The sequence below is a fragment of the Lycium ferocissimum genome, chromosome 8 (assembly GCF_029784015.1).
Source record: "Lycium ferocissimum isolate CSIRO_LF1 chromosome 8, AGI_CSIRO_Lferr_CH_V1, whole genome shotgun sequence".
NCBI classification, from domain to species: domain Eukaryota; kingdom Viridiplantae; phylum Streptophyta; class Magnoliopsida; order Solanales; family Solanaceae; genus Lycium; species Lycium ferocissimum.
The window spans coordinates 13301982-13319497 of NC_081349.1; the positions used below are offsets into that span (position 1 = coordinate 13301982).

At 34.3% G+C, this 17516-nt stretch overlaps 3 protein-coding genes and 3 non-coding genes across 8 annotated transcripts; 5 read left to right on the forward strand and 1 right to left on the reverse strand.

Annotated features, from left to right (window-relative positions):
- The first annotated feature begins 215 nt into the window (after window positions 1–215).
- LOC132067280 (large ribosomal subunit protein uL22y) lies at window positions 216–4149 on the forward strand. Its single transcript, XM_059460475.1, has 6 exons — window positions 216–335; window positions 430–466; window positions 1063–1103; window positions 3365–3698; window positions 3791–3858; window positions 3944–4149. Exons 1-6 carry the CDS (start codon window positions 333–335, stop codon window positions 3983–3985), a joined length of 525 nt encoding a protein of 174 aa, XP_059316458.1. The 5' UTR covers window positions 216–332; the 3' UTR covers window positions 3986–4149.
- LOC132069097 (small nucleolar RNA snoR74) lies at window positions 1577–1705 on the forward strand. The gene has a single exon (XR_009417664.1). It is a non-coding gene; the product is annotated as a small nucleolar RNA snoR74 (small nucleolar RNA).
- LOC132069098 (small nucleolar RNA snoR74) lies at window positions 2010–2138 on the forward strand. Its single transcript, XR_009417665.1, has one exon. It is a non-coding gene; the product is annotated as a small nucleolar RNA snoR74 (small nucleolar RNA).
- On the forward strand, window positions 2686–2832 carry LOC132069104 (small nucleolar RNA snoR135). The gene has a single exon (XR_009417671.1). It is a non-coding gene; the product is annotated as a small nucleolar RNA snoR135 (small nucleolar RNA).
- Window positions 4150–6651: 2502 nt separating the features above from the next.
- On the forward strand, window positions 6652–13075 carry LOC132067281 (65-kDa microtubule-associated protein 8). Of its 3 annotated transcripts, none has more exons than XM_059460477.1 (11): window positions 6660–7028; window positions 7470–7673; window positions 8647–8904; window positions 9005–9217; window positions 9901–10056; window positions 10148–10307; window positions 10395–10546; window positions 10630–10717; window positions 10963–11036; window positions 11999–12073; window positions 12299–13075. In XM_059460477.1, the coding sequence occupies exons 2-11, from the start codon at window positions 7470–7472 to the stop codon at window positions 12620–12622; spliced, it is 1704 nt and encodes a 567-aa protein (XP_059316460.1). In that variant the 5' UTR covers window positions 6660–7028; the 3' UTR covers window positions 12623–13075. The 3 variants fall into 3 exon arrangements, with proteins under 3 accessions (XP_059316461.1, XP_059316460.1, XP_059316459.1); XM_059460476.1 differs by having other exon boundaries at window positions 6660–7024; XM_059460478.1 differs by lacking the exon at window positions 12299–13075 and having other exon boundaries at window positions 6652–7024; window positions 11861–12073.
- An 802-nt stretch (window positions 13076–13877) lies between these two features.
- LOC132067282 (uncharacterized) lies at window positions 13878–14547 on the reverse strand. The gene has a single exon (XM_059460479.1). The coding sequence runs from the start codon at window positions 14495–14497 to the stop codon at window positions 14078–14080; it is 420 nt and encodes a 139-aa protein (XP_059316462.1). The 5' UTR covers window positions 14498–14547; the 3' UTR covers window positions 13878–14077.
- Between the last annotated feature and the right edge of the window lie 2969 nt (window positions 14548–17516).

Here is a 17516-nt window from a genome sequence, read left to right on the forward strand (position 1 = left end):
TAACGCAGTATTTTACTGCGTTATAGAATTTTTTTTTTTTTAACAGCTTCTATAACGCAGTAAAATACTGCGCTAAAGTAGTTAACGGCTTTGTCTCCGTGAACTGCTTTAGCGCAATAAATTACTACGCTAAAGGTAGTTTTGTAACATTTTTTTGTATTGGGGTATTTTGGTCCAAAGTGATTTTTTTGGGGGCATTTTGGTTCCAAACTTTGTAAAAGGCCCAGTGCCCTAACAACCCTAACTTGTACCTCATATAAAACTTAGCGCCGCCATAATTCACTCAACTACAAAATCCACAACTTGCTACCTATTTTCTTGCCGAAGGCACTATGGTAAATTATATTCTTGATTATTATTATGTCATTTGTGACTGTTTCTTTCATTTTATTATGTTTGGACATTTGATTTTCAATGATACTAATGTAGGTGAAGTACTCTAAAGAGCCTGATAATCCCACCAAATGTATGTATATTCATTCTTGCTTTTTTTTTTTTTTTTGGTGCTTGGTGTTTGGTGGAAATTTAAGGGTTGTTATCCATCTTTTACTACCCCATTTGTCCTAATTTATATGTGACACTGTTCAAATTTCAAGAGTCAAAACACTTTATATGGCCGGTGAATTCGGGTATGGAATCGTTTAAGTTTTTTTTTTTTTTTTTTTAAAATAGAATTTGCATATTTGGAAACTAGTAAAAAGTACTATAAGTCATAATAATTGATAATTCAAAATGTTTAAAAGATATACATATGAAAAAATTATGGAGATTTATTTGAATCTTGAAATCCAAAAGGTGTGACGTAAATTGGGGTGGAGGGAGTATTTGATAAAGAACGTATGTTCGTTTTATGGAACAACATTTAGGGAGTATATATTTAGAAATTAGCCAAGTTATAATTCTTACAGTTAGAAATATTTTTGAAATTTTATAAGTATTAAACAAAGAGCTGCTGGATCACTGAACACTTCTGTGTTGTCAGTCTAATTTATCTTTGTTTTTAGATTGTAAGTTGTTAGTATAATGCAAACTAATATTCACCTTACATGTGTTGTTGTGCAGCCTGCAAAGCCCGGGGTGCTGCTCTCAGAGTTCACTTCAAGGTACTATTTCCTTTTCTTTCGCGTTAGTTAAAAAATGATTTATTCATGTTATGCTTGAGCTTTTGGAGCTGATTTGCTGCTAGTAGTACATGTTCTTGTGCGGAGTTCAATAAGTGGGGTCTTAAACTTAGGTGTGTTCTGTAGGGAGGAAAACGTTTTTCAATTTTTCTATGGTCGGTTGGTCAAAATTTTTGGAGAACGTTTTCTCTAGGAAACAAGTTCTTTAAAAATGTGTGAAATGACTTCCTTAGTGGAAGTAGGGAAAACAAGTTTCACATGTGGCTTCCCCCATTGATTGTGTCCTCCCCGCCCTCCAACACCTCCAGTATATCTATCTAGATTATATACAAATACTTTACCAAACACAAGAAAATAAGTAAGAAACTCACTTATGTTTCAAGAAAATATTTTCCTTCATACCGAACATACCTTTAAATACCCAGAAGATGTGGTAAGAGTAAGAGGCCTGATTGATAAAAGCAGTGGCCTATTGCCTTTAGTGAATGGGTTGCCCGTAAACTTCAGGGAAACAAATTTCCATTGTTATTGGGTGAACCTCTTGACTTCTTATGATTGATGGTTCAGTAAATAATGATACATGTGCTCTAAGGTTATAAAGACTTATGTTTGTTTTGGACTATTTGTCAAGTTCAGATTACAGACATGCAGAAATTGTGTCAGTCTTGCGATTTTATAACACGAGCTTTAATATTCTACTGACTCAAATATTATGTTGGGATCTAAGTATCATATATGATAGTCTGATTAATGAGGTTAAAATGCTTTATTGCATACCATAACTCATTTCTTAGTGTTTTCAATTTTAAGTCTTAGTTGATAATGAATAAGTGGGTCTTAAACTTAATTACCAAGCAGATCTGGTAAGAGTAAGAGGACAACCTGATGATAAAAGCAGTGACCTATTACCTTTAGTGAATGGGTTGCCTGTAAACTTCAGGGAAAACAAATTTGCATTGTTATTGGGTGAACCTCTTGACTCTTATGATAGATGGTTCGGTAAATGATGATACATGTGGTCTAGTGCAATAAAAGACTTATGTTGGCTGATGTTTGTTTTTGGACTATTTTCAAGTTCAGATTGCAGACATGGAAAAATTTTGTCAGTCTTGCGATGAGCTTTAATAGTCTATTAACTGACTAAACGTTTATGTTGGGATCTAGGTGTCGTATATGATAGTCTACTTAATGAGATTGAAATTCTTTATTGCATACGATACTTTATATTCCCTCATTTTCAATTTGTTTGTCTTAGTTTGACTGAACACGAAGTTTTAAGAAAGTAAAGAAGACTTTTGAATCTTGTGGTTTTAAAGTAAAAATATGTATAATATACTAAAATGCCGGTCTTAAACAAGCCATGTGGGATGGTGGAATTAAAGACAAATTAGGGAAGAGGCGTTCTTTTGAAACAGACTAAAACGGAAAGACAAACATATTGAAACAGAGGGAGTAACTCATTTTAGTGTTCTCATCATTAAGTCTTTTGCCCTTGTTGGGAGGATAGAGCATTCTTTCTGTTGTCATGCTGTGTACCTTGTGGTTTCATAATGTAAGAAAATCTAGTGCAGAGATTGTGTGTATCGGCTTTGTGCTACATAATGCACTTGGTACGAAAGAGTTCTCTGCCACAGTGATATTATGGGCATGATGGGCAGTTGTTTTTCATATCTGTTGGTTGAAAATTTCAACAATCATCTTCCCAACACATCTCAACGTATGTGTGTCCTACAATGTCTATTGCTTCTTTACAGTGCACTAGGAGTAGAAACGGGCGGGTTGGATCGGATATGGACTGATCGAAATGGGTTTAAAAAAAACAGATGAAATATCAACCCGCTCATATTTAACACGGATAAAAAATGGGTTAACCCGTGGATAATATGGATATACATAATACCCATTGTTTCAGGAATAGTCAAGTGAAAACACAAGTTAAAAGTCAAAATAAGCTTAGTCTCCCAGAAAGCAACAACTCATGAAAAATAACAAACAGATAAATGGGTATTAATAATATGGATATCCATATTATCCGTCTGGATGTCAATTTTTAGTGGATAATATGGGATAATATCCATATTTGATCCATTTTTCAATGGTCAGTATTCCAACCCATATCTAATGGGTCATATTGGATGGTTACTTGTTTTTTTAGCCATTTTGCCAGCCCTACAGTGCACATGTTTTGAGTTGATCAACATTTTAACATTACAAATTAATTGACACGTTTACAAATTAATTAGAACACAAGGGAAACGGCGCACGCTGTCAGGAAGCTTCCTCTGGTTAAGGCGAAAAGGTATTTGGAGGATGTGTTGGCCCACAAGCAAGCCATACCATTCACACGCTTCTGTCGCGGGGTTGGCCGAACTGCTCAGGCTAAGAATAGGCACTCAAATGGTCAAGGACGTTGGCCAGTCAAGTCTGCCGGATTTATTCTTGATTTGCTCAAGAACGCAGAGAGCAATGCTGAGGTGAAAGGGTTGGATGTAGATTCACTTTATATTTCTCATATTCAAGTTAACCTAGCACAAAAGCAAAGACACCGAACTTATCGTGCTCATGGAAGGATTAACCGTAAGTTTGATTTTTATCTGCTATGCATTCCATTATTGACACTATTTTCTTTTTTGGCTGACACTAAACTATGTTGTATTTTGATATGTTAGCTTACATGTCATCTCCCTGCCATATCGAGCTAACATTGTCCGAAAAGGAAGAATCTGTGAAAAAGGAGGTATTATATTTTTGCTTGTGAAGATACCTTTACTTTTTAAAGTCAATTGTAACCAAGACTAAACACGTGTTTGTTCATCTTACAGGCTGAAACCCAATTGGCAGCAAGCAAATCTAGGAAGGCTTAGTTAAGTTTGTCATTAGAGTTTAAGCAGTCACTTTATAAATCTTCACAAGTGTTTTTTCCAATTTTCTAATTCCCTTTCATAACAAGTTTTTTTTTTTTTTTTTTTTTTTTGCGGTCTTGGTCGCTTGCAGATCAGTTCTTATTGCTTCCTTCTATGAGTGTAAATTTTGGAGTACTGATTACCTTTTTATGTCTCAAAAAAGGATTACTTCAAACCACTAAAGCAGCAAAAAATTAGCATACTTGTTTACAACTTGGACAAAACAGTTAGTTCAGATATCTCTTTATGTTGACACCATCTCTTTGCTAAGTTGGCCCAAGTTTATATATAAGGCTAAATAATTCGATTAATAAGCTTTGCTACATATGTACATAACATGCAAATGCTTCACTTACCAATCCATATTGTCGTTACAAGACTCTTACATAGTGTGTTTCGTTTTAAAAATATAAATGTGCAAGCCAAATACAGGAGTGAAGTTGAGTTCGCAATCTTGTGTAGTGTTGTTTTTGGAGAAAAAAGATATAGATGAAAAGCAAAATCATATAAATAATTACAGAGGCATATCGTATCAAGTTGATCTGTAAATAAATAACCCCTTAAAACACCATTTTTGAGAGGTGCACACTGTCACTGATTGGTTGGAATAGCAAAACTGTAAATGGAAAAAGGAAGATAAGTGCAGAGAAAATGTTTCTAGCTGCTACAAGAAGTCCTGCATCACCCAATTTCGCCATCTTCTAAGTGCAGCTAACTTCAATGAACTTAGATTTTAACAAGAAGGGATGACTGAAAACAACGATGCCTCAGTTCCAAACAAGTTGGGTCGACTAATAAGAAGGGGTGATTTGTACAAAAATAAACAAATTCAGGTATCCACCTCAATGTAGACCTAGCAACTTAAACCTTTGAGAGCAAAATCGACCTCAAGTAAGCTTACATCTTTGAAGAGTATGTGTATTTGGAATACAGAAGAATCCAAGTTAACGAAATACTGGATTGCCTAATGAATCTTGGAGTTGTTGATGACAGATAAATTGTCAGGACAATTACAACAATACTAATGGCATATGTTTGACGAGTGTTTACAGTTGTTCAACAATTTTGAAATGATTCCGGAAACACTGAAGACGAAGGTTGGTTTAATTGGGGAAGAATGAAACAATTCAACCCTTTGTTTAGAGTGTCTGCACCCCGTTTCATGTTTTGAAACTTTTAATAGGTTTATATGATATTTTGAGACTTGTTGGTATGTTTGGATTGAACCCCGAGGGTATTTTGGAGCATTTGGAACAAGTTGAAAAGGCTGAGAATTGTTGTCACCTGGTGCGCTGCGATCGCGAGCACCAAGATTCAACTGCAGAGTGTCGGCAGATGGGTCGTGAATCGGAAAAGAGGCTACACGACCGCAAAGGGGAAAATTGAACCTGGTCCGCCATCACGAAAAGAGTATCGTAATCCCGATGGAGGGTTGTTCAGACATAAAAAGTTCATATTGCGATTCAGCGTCATTATTGACTTATTTTTTGAGCTTGAGAGCTCGGATTACAGGGATTTTGGAAGGGTTCTTTACCTACATCTTGATGGCAAGTAATCTACACTTGATTTTGATTACCAAAATTGGAGCCTAAAATCAAAAGACACATATTCCCTTAAATTGCTATATTTTTAAAACTATTGTTATGTAATTACTTGAAAATCCCTAAAAATGGAGTAATTAGGGATCTTATTTCGTCATATGGGGTAAAATTCTCATAAAAGAACAAAGTCAATTTTTCAGCCCACTAATCCAAATCTAGAGAATCTGAAGAGTACCTTAATACCAAGTACCAACCATTACACAATGTTGAAAGTTATTCATAAGAGTAGCTGCACACGTTTCTTTAAACAGACGTTTCTGACCATGATGATTTGAGAATTATTTTCACTGTATTGAAAATTTGTAAATTCGGAAACATTATTTATGATGAAGTCACATGTTGAAAGATGCGTCATATTAAGTTTATTAGAAAAACAAACTCCAAATTATTCATTGAGATGGTTCTAAAGCTGGTTAGCATAAAGGTGGACAAGATGGAAAGTCATGCTAAGAGATGAGACATCTTCAATCTTGAGATAATGATGTCTAAATTTGTTTAGCCCTTATCAACACTCATTGCAAGTGTAATTATTATTCAATGATCTAAGGGTAGTACTGAATAGGGTGTAGTAATGTTGGTACTAGTTATACTGACATTATTTTTTATCAAACTGTTTGGTTTGTTGCACTAAGACTTAATATATCAATAACCCCTTAAACTTGCCACCAAAATTACATTTGGACACTCGAACTAAGATTTGTTCCAATTAAACACCTAAAGTAAACACACCTATTAGATACTTTCAATTTAAATTTTTAAAAAAACTTTTGCTCGTGTTCTCAAATATCCATTACGTAGATAAGTTAACCACTTAAAATATGTCAACTCCTTTAATTATATGCATTCTCCTCAATAAGCCTTACAAAATTATGTTAGCCATGTTGCAAAACACTGCATAAAGTACGTTCCAACTTTTGGATAAAGATTGCTTAGGAATGAAGTTTGGATAAAGCTTCAAGGAGGAATAACAATAGTGCAATCTAAGCTCTGTGCATCTGAATGAGAAACTACATCTAACAGATAAAGACATGAATGCATATTGTTTCCATAAAGTTCAAAAAGAAGTTAACAAAGAACTTTCAGAATTAAAAGCCATAGAGAACCAACCCTTGAACCCAAAGCTTCATCATCACCTAACCTGACCAACCTTGTCTTTTAAGCAACTATTTCATACCCAAAGATCCCAATCATCATTGTCTTTTTTTCTCATATAATCTATTCTAAGGACATTAAAAATTCAATTGATTACCAGAGAAAGACCCTTCTGAGGAGCTCTAGCCTTGTGCTCCCTCCACTTGGAAGCAAATCTTCTCATATGGGATCTGTTCAAACACCAATTGGAATAAGAAGTTCAGCATTGCTCGAGACATCATGCGGATATTTGCTGCAAGAATTACAGGCATGTTCTCTTTTTATAATGTGCATGCATCATACTGTTACTAAGGGGTTGTTTGGTAGGGTGTATTGGGTAGAACAATGTTGTATAAAATCTTAGTGCAATGTTTGTTAGCAAACCTAAGTCTAGTACAACTAATACACGTATTACTTATACACCATAGTTGTCGTCGGTATTATTCTTATACATAACAAACAATGGCATTAACAATACTAGTCCTATTCTTTTATTTACACACTCTATTCAGTATTATTAAGAAATTATGCAATGCATGTATTTTTATTTTATTTTTGGTTACTACAATGCATGTTATTTTTCATACAACCTAAATGTCAACATAATTGATCCCAGCATTACAAATCCCAGTATAACATGTCTTCGAACCAAACGACCCCTAAGTGCATTGGTGGACTAAAGGAACTTTTTTTGTTTTTGTTTGGTAAGATAGATGATTTGGGATGAAGTTGGAGACGATGAGTTTGAGAGAGAAAAGGTTTTAGTGGACATTGAACAGGAGTGCCTGGATGTTTACAGAAGGAAAGTTGACAATGCAAACATCTCCAGAGCTCGACTGCATCAAGAATTGGCAGATTCAGAAGCCGAGTTCACCCATCTCCTTTTGTTACTCGATGAAAGATCACTCCCTGGAAGGGTAACTTTCTTAACTCCCTTATCCAACATGAAATTTTGTCAACTAGGAAGCTACAAAACCAAGATATGAAGCTTAGAGAGTGAGATCACAGCAATACTAAAAAACAGGAATTAGCGACGAATAAATTCTGTAGCTAAACAGCAAAAATCTGTCGCTAATTGTATTTAGCTACTGATTATCAAAAAAATTCTATTAGCAACCGATTAGCGACAAAGTTCGTAGCTAATTCGTATTTTTTGTAATGACCTCTACATGCATGCAAATATATAGTAGGGTAATGAATCTATCTATGAATGTCATCAGCAAATTAAAGCAGTGAAATATGTTTAAAAGTCGGGCTATATATATTTCTTGCTACGACTATTTGAGGAATTCACAGATAAAAGAGCTAGTATATCAGCTTCGACCCTCGTGATTCTTTCCGTTACCCACTGCTGCTAACATGTACTAACATTGTCTTGTCAAATTAAGAGAACGTGAGTTTTCAATAATTGTGGAAAACCTACCTTCGCAAATCATTTCCACAAGTTGGTACACAATCAAGAATGCTAATCAAACTTAAATCATACAAATAAACGAAACTGGAGGACAGATGCACAGTCAGAAGAATGAAAATGTATAAGAGCTGATCATGACCAACAAACTCTAAATCCATCCATGCAATGTAACTTGCTTCTAGTGTCCCAACGGACAGCAGTTCCTAGAGTATCCGAAAATATTGACAAAAGCTCATGATAAAAGGTGCACCAGTCTAAAAACCAACATAAATGCAGAACAGATCACAGAGAGTATTACTATCTCTTAGCATCATGACATGAGTATGACAGGATGTTAGTTAGATCAATGATCTGAGAGGTATAGATGAATCATTGGATTTTCTTTCCAATAATTGAAACACGTCATTGGATCTTTTGCATAAGAAATACTCAATGATTAAACTTAACTTAAAGGGGAGTAAATTTGTGTCCGGCAGCCAGAAAAGATGACTGGAACACTAAAAGAACAGCTAGAGTCAATTGCACCTGCTCTGAGAGAGATGCGAATTAGAAAAGAAGAAAAGGTGAAACAATTCAGAGCTGTACAAGGACAAATTCAGAAGATTTCTGCTGAAATAGCAGGTCAATCAGAGTACAATGATTCATCATCAAATGTTTTAGTAAATGGGAATGATCTATCACAAAAGAAACTAGAGGAGTACCAGAACGAGCTTAAGCGACTTCAAAATGAGAAGGTACGAATGAAATACTTAAGCTGAGAGGCCATCAACTGAAAGGTTTTGAAATTTCTTGTTTACTCATCTATCTTCTTCTCTTTTTCCCTTTTTTAAAAAGATTGAGAGACTTCAAAAGGTTGAAAACTACATTAGCATGATCCGGAGCTTAGCAGCAATGCTGGGAACAGATTCTTCTTTGATCATTACAAAGGTTCATCCAAGCCTGAATCAGTTATCTGGACTGTCGAAAAACATTAGTGACAGTATATTGGACAAACTTGGCAGCACAGTTCAGTCATTAGAAGCAGATAAGAAAACACGGATCGAAAAGGTAATCTCATCAACTCTGCACATTCCTTAACTAAAAGCAAGTACACTCTTATTCGGTACATGTAGTCAACAAATCATGACGATTGCGGATTTAGTATTAGGAAGCCATTGAGTAAGAAAATTGTAATAGAAGCATAATTCAAGTGGGGCAATTCTGTCATTTTATTTGTTTTAACAGTACAAGCATAACTTTTGGAGGTTTTGGTCAGTTTCAAATAAGTTATGCATGTACTTTCAAAACAAATAAAAGGACAGAATTCGCCCCATATTAGACATGGGTTGGATAACTGACTTTTTAAAAATGGATCAAATATGTATATTGTCCATATTATATTATCCACTAAAAATGGATATCCATATTATCAATGCCCATTTTTTTGCTTGTTATTTTTCATGAGCTCTTACTTTCTAGGAGTCTAAGCTTATTTTGGCTTTCAACTTATGTCCTCACTTGACTATTCCTCAAACCATGGATAATATGGATATCCATATTAGCCGTCGATTAACCCATTCTTTATCCGTGTTAAATATGGGTGAGTCAGATATTTTATCCCTTTTTTTGTTTAACCCATTTTGACCCTTCCATATCCGAACCCCCCGTTTGTCACTCCTAGGCATAAGAATCAATACAAATCAATAAAATCAGCAGAATTAGTGTCCTAACTGGGCTGTGCTTATTTGTAGCTTCACCAACTAGGGAAAGCATTGACAAACTTGTGGAATCTCATGGACACACCCCAGAAAGACCGTGTAAGATTCTCCAATGTAACTGCCTTGATATCATTGTCATCAGAAGCTATTTCCACTCCTGGAAGCCTTACCCTGGACATAATCCAGCAGGTCAGTGTGTTTATGATGTGTTTATGACTATTAATTATTTATCCTCCGGTACCACGAGGTAAGAGATTTGAAATTCTTTTAAAATTCCAAGGCTGAGACAGAAGTCAGGAGACTGGATCAGCTAAAAGCAAGCAAGATGAAAGAGCTTTTCATTAGAAAACAAATAGATCTTGAGGAGATTTGCAAGCGATCCCACATGGAAGTTCCCTCACGGCTAGAGATGGAAAATATAATGAAACTAATGAACTCTGGTTGGTTCAATTTAACTGTTCCATTTTTTTAATTATTAAGGTGATATACTGTTTTTTGAAATTGAAACTGACCAAAACCTCCAAAAGGGGAGATTGACCATGCTGATCTCCTCGCAAGCATGGATAAACAGATATCACAAGCACAAGAAGAGGCATCTAGCAGGAGGGCTATAATGGAGAAGGTAGAAAAATGGATATTAGCTCGTGATGAGGAGCGATGGTTGGAAGAGTATAGCAGGGTCAGTTCCTTCACCTATAAGACTCGGTAGCCCATTCGCTTTTTTTCATCACATGTGCTCATCTTAAACATCCATATTTTCAGGACGATAACCGGTATTCTGTAAGCAGAGGTGCTCACAAGAATTTAAGAAGAGCAGAACGGGCCAGAGTCATGGTTAACAAAATACCAGGTATCAAAATATTTCTGCCAATGGCTTGCCATCACCAAAATCAGCCTAGTAATGGGCAGCCATAAAGCCTTTACAATTACTTAAACAACTACCTGTTGAATGAAAGATGAATAAATCAATGTACCAAGTTATGCCTCTACAAGTTAGACAGATCCATTATTTTATAACAAAGCTGAAAACTTGATTAGAGTCTTCATCAAGGATTTGTTCATTTTGTTGCCTTCTTTTTTTAATTTTATATGCAGCTTTGGTGGATATGCTGATAGCCAAGACTAAAAGCTGGGAAGAAGAAAGAAAGAAACCTTTTCTATATGATGAGGTAAGAAGTTAGTAACTAATATCCCCAAATAAAATACTTTTATTGGTTAGTACAAAGAATTACTCGCAGTTACAAAAAGGTTTGGGCTAACGTCTATCATTTGAAGCTAAGAGAAGCTGAATTGGATTTATCCAAGATCTTTTTAAGTTTTTATTCCTATAGACAATACAGAAGTCAGAAGCCAATGCTGATAGTATAAAACATCATGACAGTTCAGTGGCATCTCCAACCCTAGTCTACTTCATCAATTATATATATGTGTTTGCGTAGGTGAAAAAAGAGAGGGAGGGTATTCTTTATCTGGTGAGAATATAGACGATATTTTCGGTACAGACCAAGAAATGGCCTACAAAAAGTATGCCTGCTTTCAACATATTCTAAATGTGAAAAGACTCAACAAGAAGCATTGGAAAAATTAATAGAAACAGAATCAACGTTAGCATCTTAATGAACTAACTATAGGCCACATTAACCATTTTGAGTTCAAAAGAAGTACTCTCTCGGTCTCAATTTATGTGACACTCTTTCCTTTTTAGTCACACATTTCTATATTTTGTGACAACTGACTTTAAACTTCCTATTTTACCCTTAATGAGATGATTTATAACCACACAAATATCTATGGCTTATTTTAGACCACAAGTGTCAAAAGTCTCTATTTCACTCTTAAACTCTAAGAAGTGTGACCAGTCAAGCATCTTCACATAAACTCGAACAGAGGGAGCATAAAGTAAATTGGTCAGAAACTTGTGATGCAATGAAAAAGATTGCAGAATTTAGTCGAATATATTTCCAGAATGTTACTAATATGCGCCTATTAATAGGACATGTTCATCAACTTAAGACTCAAATGCTACTAGGAAGATACCAGCCACAACAAGCCCTACAAAGAGATGATATACAATATGCCCTTGGCCCTCCGATTATATATTAACGAATATATCATTTGGCCATATTCTAAGGTACCGCTGCTTGCAATGTTGGAAGAGTATAATTTGCAACGGAAAGAAAGAGATGAAGAGAAACAAAGACAACGGGTAAGCACTGCAACGCATATAAAGAATTTCTTTTCTTATTCACTGTTCCACTTTTCTCTGTCTCTATGTACATTTTTAACTTCCAATATTTTCAACAACAAAATCTCAATCCCAAGCTAATTGAAATATTTCCAATCTATCCAACATTCACATAAAATAAATGAACAGTGAATACCTCAACTTAATCATTACCTCCTTTTACAAGATGTAATGTTGCTCTTGCAGGAAAAGAAGAAAGCGCAGAATCAGGTGCCAGTTGGGCAAGAAAATCTCTTTGTCCTAAGGCCAGGCACCAGCAGCAAACGTCTTTCTGATAGAAGCGTAAATGGAGGTTTCAACAATGCTACACCTGTGAATAGAAAGTCTTCTTTGGGTATACAACAAGTGGGATCAATGCCCATTAGCACACCACATCAGAGCATTTCTTTGTTTAAGGAAGCAAAGAAAGAACACCATACAAAGATCCTCTCCCGTAGTCGCTTTGTTTTTCATCCAGCAGATGATTCAGCTTCAGTAGTCTCATCATTTTCAGGCCCTTTTTCACCTTAGAGTTTGTGTGTGTTAATGATCTTGAATTTATTTGAGTTCACTAATTTGACGAAATCAGAAAATTCCTTAATAGGAAGAAGGTAGAATCATGCAAAAGGATAACTTACATTGTCTAGGATTTCTACAACTATGTCACCTTATTCAGAAGGACACAAATAGACAGGGGGAGCAACTTTCAGTGAAGTATTTGCCAATAAAAACCTATGTGGAGTGTCTTGTTACAAGAATCAATACATTCACTCTTTGTTTGTTTTTGCTCAAAGGCTACTTTGTTAACCCGTTATGCATATTTCTTGGAACAAGCACATAAAGATGATGTGTTCTTCGCCCATGAGATCTTTTTGGAAAGATCACATTAGCCTGTATGTTATAATCAGCAGCATAAGTATTAATGAACAACCTCCCTTCTTTGGAAGGTTTTAATTTGAACATGTAAGAGCAAAATAACACAAATTTTTATTCATTGATCATTGGCGATGTGAAGTTGTTTATGTTACTCATTCGTGATATTTACTCATTCGTGAATTTACAACATTTAACTCACATTAGGAAGACTTAAGTCAGGCGAACCGCATTGTATGCAACAGGATTAAACTGCAATCATTCATCAAATCAGTGAGTTACTAATGCAGTAAAAACATTTGGCTCTTTTAGCCTTATAAAAGGATCAACTTAGTCTTCAACTTCGTTTTGAGAGACAAGCACCACATCTAGGTAAGGGCCTTACATAAGTAATGTAGTGATGGTTACAGGCTTTCTTTATTACTCCTTTGTTTCAATTTGTTTCAAAAAGAATTTCACTTCCTATATTTAATAACTCTTACACCCAACATCGTTCATGACATATTTAAGAGTTAAGACACATAATTTAAAGGGCATTGTGGTACATTACACACATGTTTAGTTTAAGAACTCATAATTCAAAAGTTTCTTTATTTCTTTAACTATATAGTGAGTCAAACTAAGACAAACAAATTCAAACGTATGGAGTAGTTTATATTCGTACAAAGGTCACACCCAAGGTTACAAGTTGGCAGTAGTAGATGAAGTGATAATCAGCAACTAATGCGGCAAAATCATAGATCGGCCTCTGTCAATACATAAATCATATGTCTAGGAAAATAACAATTTCTATTCAAATTATTAATAATAAGTTCTACTATGGATGTGAATAACCATTACACACAACCATTCAAAACAGCATATAAAACACCGAGTTTTGAAGGATAAACCTACAAGAAAATTAGGATGTGGTATATAAAAGATAAAATATGATTATTAAATAATAAGTAAACACAAAATATGAAAAAATAAATAAGGTAATGAAGCGATCAGTCGTTACATAAAATGGAACTTTTCGTCAGTAAGTAAATAAAATTTAAGTAACAACCAAAACAAACATTGTATTTAAACTAACAACACAATACAATAGGTAACAACCACCCAAAAAAGCTGTTAAGTGCATTTCTGAAAGAATGCCTCGATTCTTCGTGTTCCAGTAGGAACTGTCTTATCCGTCGATGATCGAGTACGATTCTGAACCTTCGAAGATGGATCAGACGGTTGTGAAGAAGGCAAGGGAAGCGAATCGAGAAGGAAATCACTCGTAGGTTGATGTCTTTTCACAGCAACTCTTAAATGCTCGAGTTTTACAGTCTTTCTCTTCTTCTCTAACGCGACTTGTGCAGATTTCTCAGCTAAGTGTTCGATGAAAAGTTCGGTAGAGCTAGCGATGAGATGTAAGGCTTCTGAGTTTACTTTGTTGATTTCTCTGTCGAGTTTCATGATTTTCTTGACTCGGCTTATCGGAATTTGGAGTTGGTGAGTCCCTAAGGTGGTGGTGGTGGGGTTTTCTTGTTGATTTTCTTCGGCCATTGTTGTGGTGAATTATGCTAGTTGTTGATGAAGAGAATTGAAGTGGAAATTTGGGTTTTAAGGGTTGTGAATTTGGCGGGAAATGAGTTTTTGACTTGCCGCCAATTATTATTATTTTTTTTTCCTGCTATTTCGAGGGTTATTGGGGAAACGAGTGAATTCCGTTTGGGCCATTTGGGGCTTAAATTTGAGAAAATTGCACTTTTACCCTTCAAATGGCCCTTTAGCAATCAAATTTATGTTTCGGGGCTATTTATTCATGCGAGGCATAATTTATGAGATGTTATGATACGAAAATATAAATTTATGCCCCGTAAAAAAATTGTTTGTTATGACGGGCAAAAATTAAAGACCAACACAAGATTGGAGTATAAGTGTCAATGACCCCTTAAATTTTGATTAGTCTCTATTGCTTTCTTGTAAATCTTTTTAGAGTTAGTTGCTCAAGTAATGTTAGTAATTGGCACGGTATGACAATTATGTCTAACAAGTGTATTTGTCCGCACTTTGCGCAGATTAAGTTTACAAAAGAATCCTTTTTAATATCTGAATATAATAGATATCTTAAAAATTATTTTGACATCCAAAGCAGATTAATTTTTTAGTTTCAACCTGTTTTATTATTAACTAAGTCTTATTTTTCATCACTTGTTACACAAATGAAACTTTATTTTGTAGTTTAAATTTACTCAAAAATAAATATTTAAAGAAAGTAATGAATTCCAAATACCTAATTTTTTTATGTGCATGTGTTTAGCAAATTTTACATGATTTTTCCATGGTACATATGACATACACGTAGATATCTAACATATCTTTTCCTTTCATTAGGGATTTTAAATTTAGTGTATTCATAATTTTTTTCGTTGTTTTATTTATATAACCGAGATAAGTTTAAATAGAGAGACATGGACATTGAGAATTCATATAATCAATTGTAATTTATTACGGATTCAAACAATTATTATTGTTGTTAAATATAAAAGATTAAAGATAAGGTAAAGAAAAACACAAAATAATACGAAAGAGATCTTGACAGAGTTATCTTCTTCTATTTAAAATGTAATGATGTATATCAACCCATTTCATCATCATTTATACCGCTTCTCTACTCTATGCGTATTACAAACGTTTTTAAAAGACTATATAAAACATTTTCACTATCATATCAGCATCTTCATCCTTCACTTCCCAACAACTCTTATACAACTATGCTTATTACAAACGTTTTAAAAGACTATATAAAACATTTTCACTACCCATCTTCATATCTCTCTTTCCAACAAAGTTTTACTTATTATCATTACCTTTATATCTCTCTGGACTACCTCTCAAATTGATTTCAAGAAAAAAGTATCACTATCACGTTAGTAATTACATAAGTGCAAACACAAATATATCAAATTAACATTATAGAGATCAAATGAGTGATTAAATTATAAACCATTATGAAGATGCCTATGATGATCACTTACATAAAAGCCTATCAGAAATTTAGCACAAGAATAATAAAATATCAACCAATGTAACATCACAAAGAGAAAACAACTTCATAAACAAATAGATTAAGATGTTACCATCGGCAGAATGAAAAGTCAACTAAATATTGATACCATCATAAACATAAATCATTGTATCCCTTTCTCTTCTTGCAAACTCAGTTAGAAGTTCTATGAATTCAGATACATTTTTCTTTAGCAAGTACCAATAGAGTATGTGAAATATGAAGTATCAATGAAAAGTGAGAAGTATCAATAATTATTTGATATATATAAACCCTTGTCCTTTGGCGTCTCACATAAGAATATAGCATGCCATTTTGTAGATTTATAATGACTAAATGCATTCTAACTACAATTTAACTCCAATCTTGCTCACCAGGATTATTCCTTCGGCCTCCCTTCTGAGAATAAATCGACGGCAAGGCTTCAAAACATATCACATCCTTTATATAAGCCATAATCCAATACTAATGTAACATAAAATAAGTATTGAAAACAACTTAGTAGTCTATTTAAAGAACTACGCATACCTAACAAAAAATATATACATACAGGGTGCAAATGAAAAATCACCAAATTAGAAGGTCTAATACTCTCCAACTTTCGGGCATGAGAGGAGAATTGCAAACTAAAGCATCACAATAGCACATGAATTAGGAAAAATGAGGGGAGCTCAGATAACGAATATAAAAGAAGATAAAACGGCATAGACCTTAACATGCATTAATTCTTCAGTTTAATTAGAAAATAAAATTGAATATTAATTTCCTTAACCGATAGTGTAGTGGGCTAGTAAATGTCATCAGTGAGAATTTAAGAGAAGGAAAAGTGGAGTATTAATTATTTAGTCATTTAATGTTGTTACAAAAATACATAAAGTTTAGTAGGAAAAACAAAACAAAAAATATATAGAAAAGCCAAAAATGAGAAAAAAGATAAATATGAATCTTTAGTCATAGAGAGGTGCCACATCAACTTGTTTATGCCTAGCTTTATATTATATATAGATTGACGATAAAGAATCCATTCTTTAGCATATGTTATTTGATAGCACTAATTTAATATTTATGTACAAGATTTGGCACTTAATTACCAAAATCTTTCTCCTTAACAATAGGAAAACATATTGAGTGTCCTCTGTTTTCCCTAATATTTTCACCGGTCTTTTGAATATTTTCTATCAAGTCTCTCTATTCCCTTTTTCGGCTAAGATCTCCTGACTTTCACCAAAAATCTTACAATATTTTCTACCAAATCTCTCTACCACTTTTTTTAGCTAAGAATTCTTCATTGAGTTTGTGTTGGTATTGCAGTGCCACACAATTTTGTTGTTGGATTAGAATATTCTATCATTTTCAAGTTCTCCATTGATTTTTTGCCGATCAGGATCTAAAAACACCATTGAAAACCATTGAAATTTGATTTGAATTTTCTCGATTCGTATCTGTGATTTGTCTTGACTGGGAATTGGGTTTTGTTGTGAACATCTTAAGGAGCTTGTATATCAATGTTGGATG

What these genes read in the sequence shown, in the direction of transcription:
- LOC132067282 (XM_059460479.1), bottom strand. Translation starts at nt 14,497, where the DNA reads ATGGCCGAAGAAAATCAACAAGAAAACCCCACCACCACCACCTTAGGG.
- LOC132067280 (XM_059460475.1), top strand. An exon ending in CTCTCAGAGTTCACTTCAAG is followed by an intron (nt 1,104 to 3,364) that starts GTACTATTTCCT and finishes CAAATTAATTAG; the next exon opens with AACACAAGGGAAACGGCGCA. An exon ending in AAGAATCTGTGAAAAAGGAG is followed by an intron (nt 3,859 to 3,943) that starts GTATTATATTTT and finishes TTCATCTTACAG; the next exon opens with GCTGAAACCCAATTGGCAGC.
- LOC132067281 (XM_059460476.1), top strand. Translation starts at nt 6,941, where the DNA reads ATGGGATCTGTTCAAACACCAATTGGAATAAGAAGTTCAGCATTGCTC. An exon ending in AAAGATCACTCCCTGGAAGG is followed by an intron (nt 7,674 to 8,646) that starts GTAACTTTCTTA and finishes TGTGTCCGGCAG; the next exon opens with CCAGAAAAGATGACTGGAAC. An exon ending in AGAAAACACGGATCGAAAAG is followed by an intron (nt 9,218 to 9,900) that starts GTAATCTCATCA and finishes GCTTATTTGTAG; the next exon opens with CTTCACCAACTAGGGAAAGC.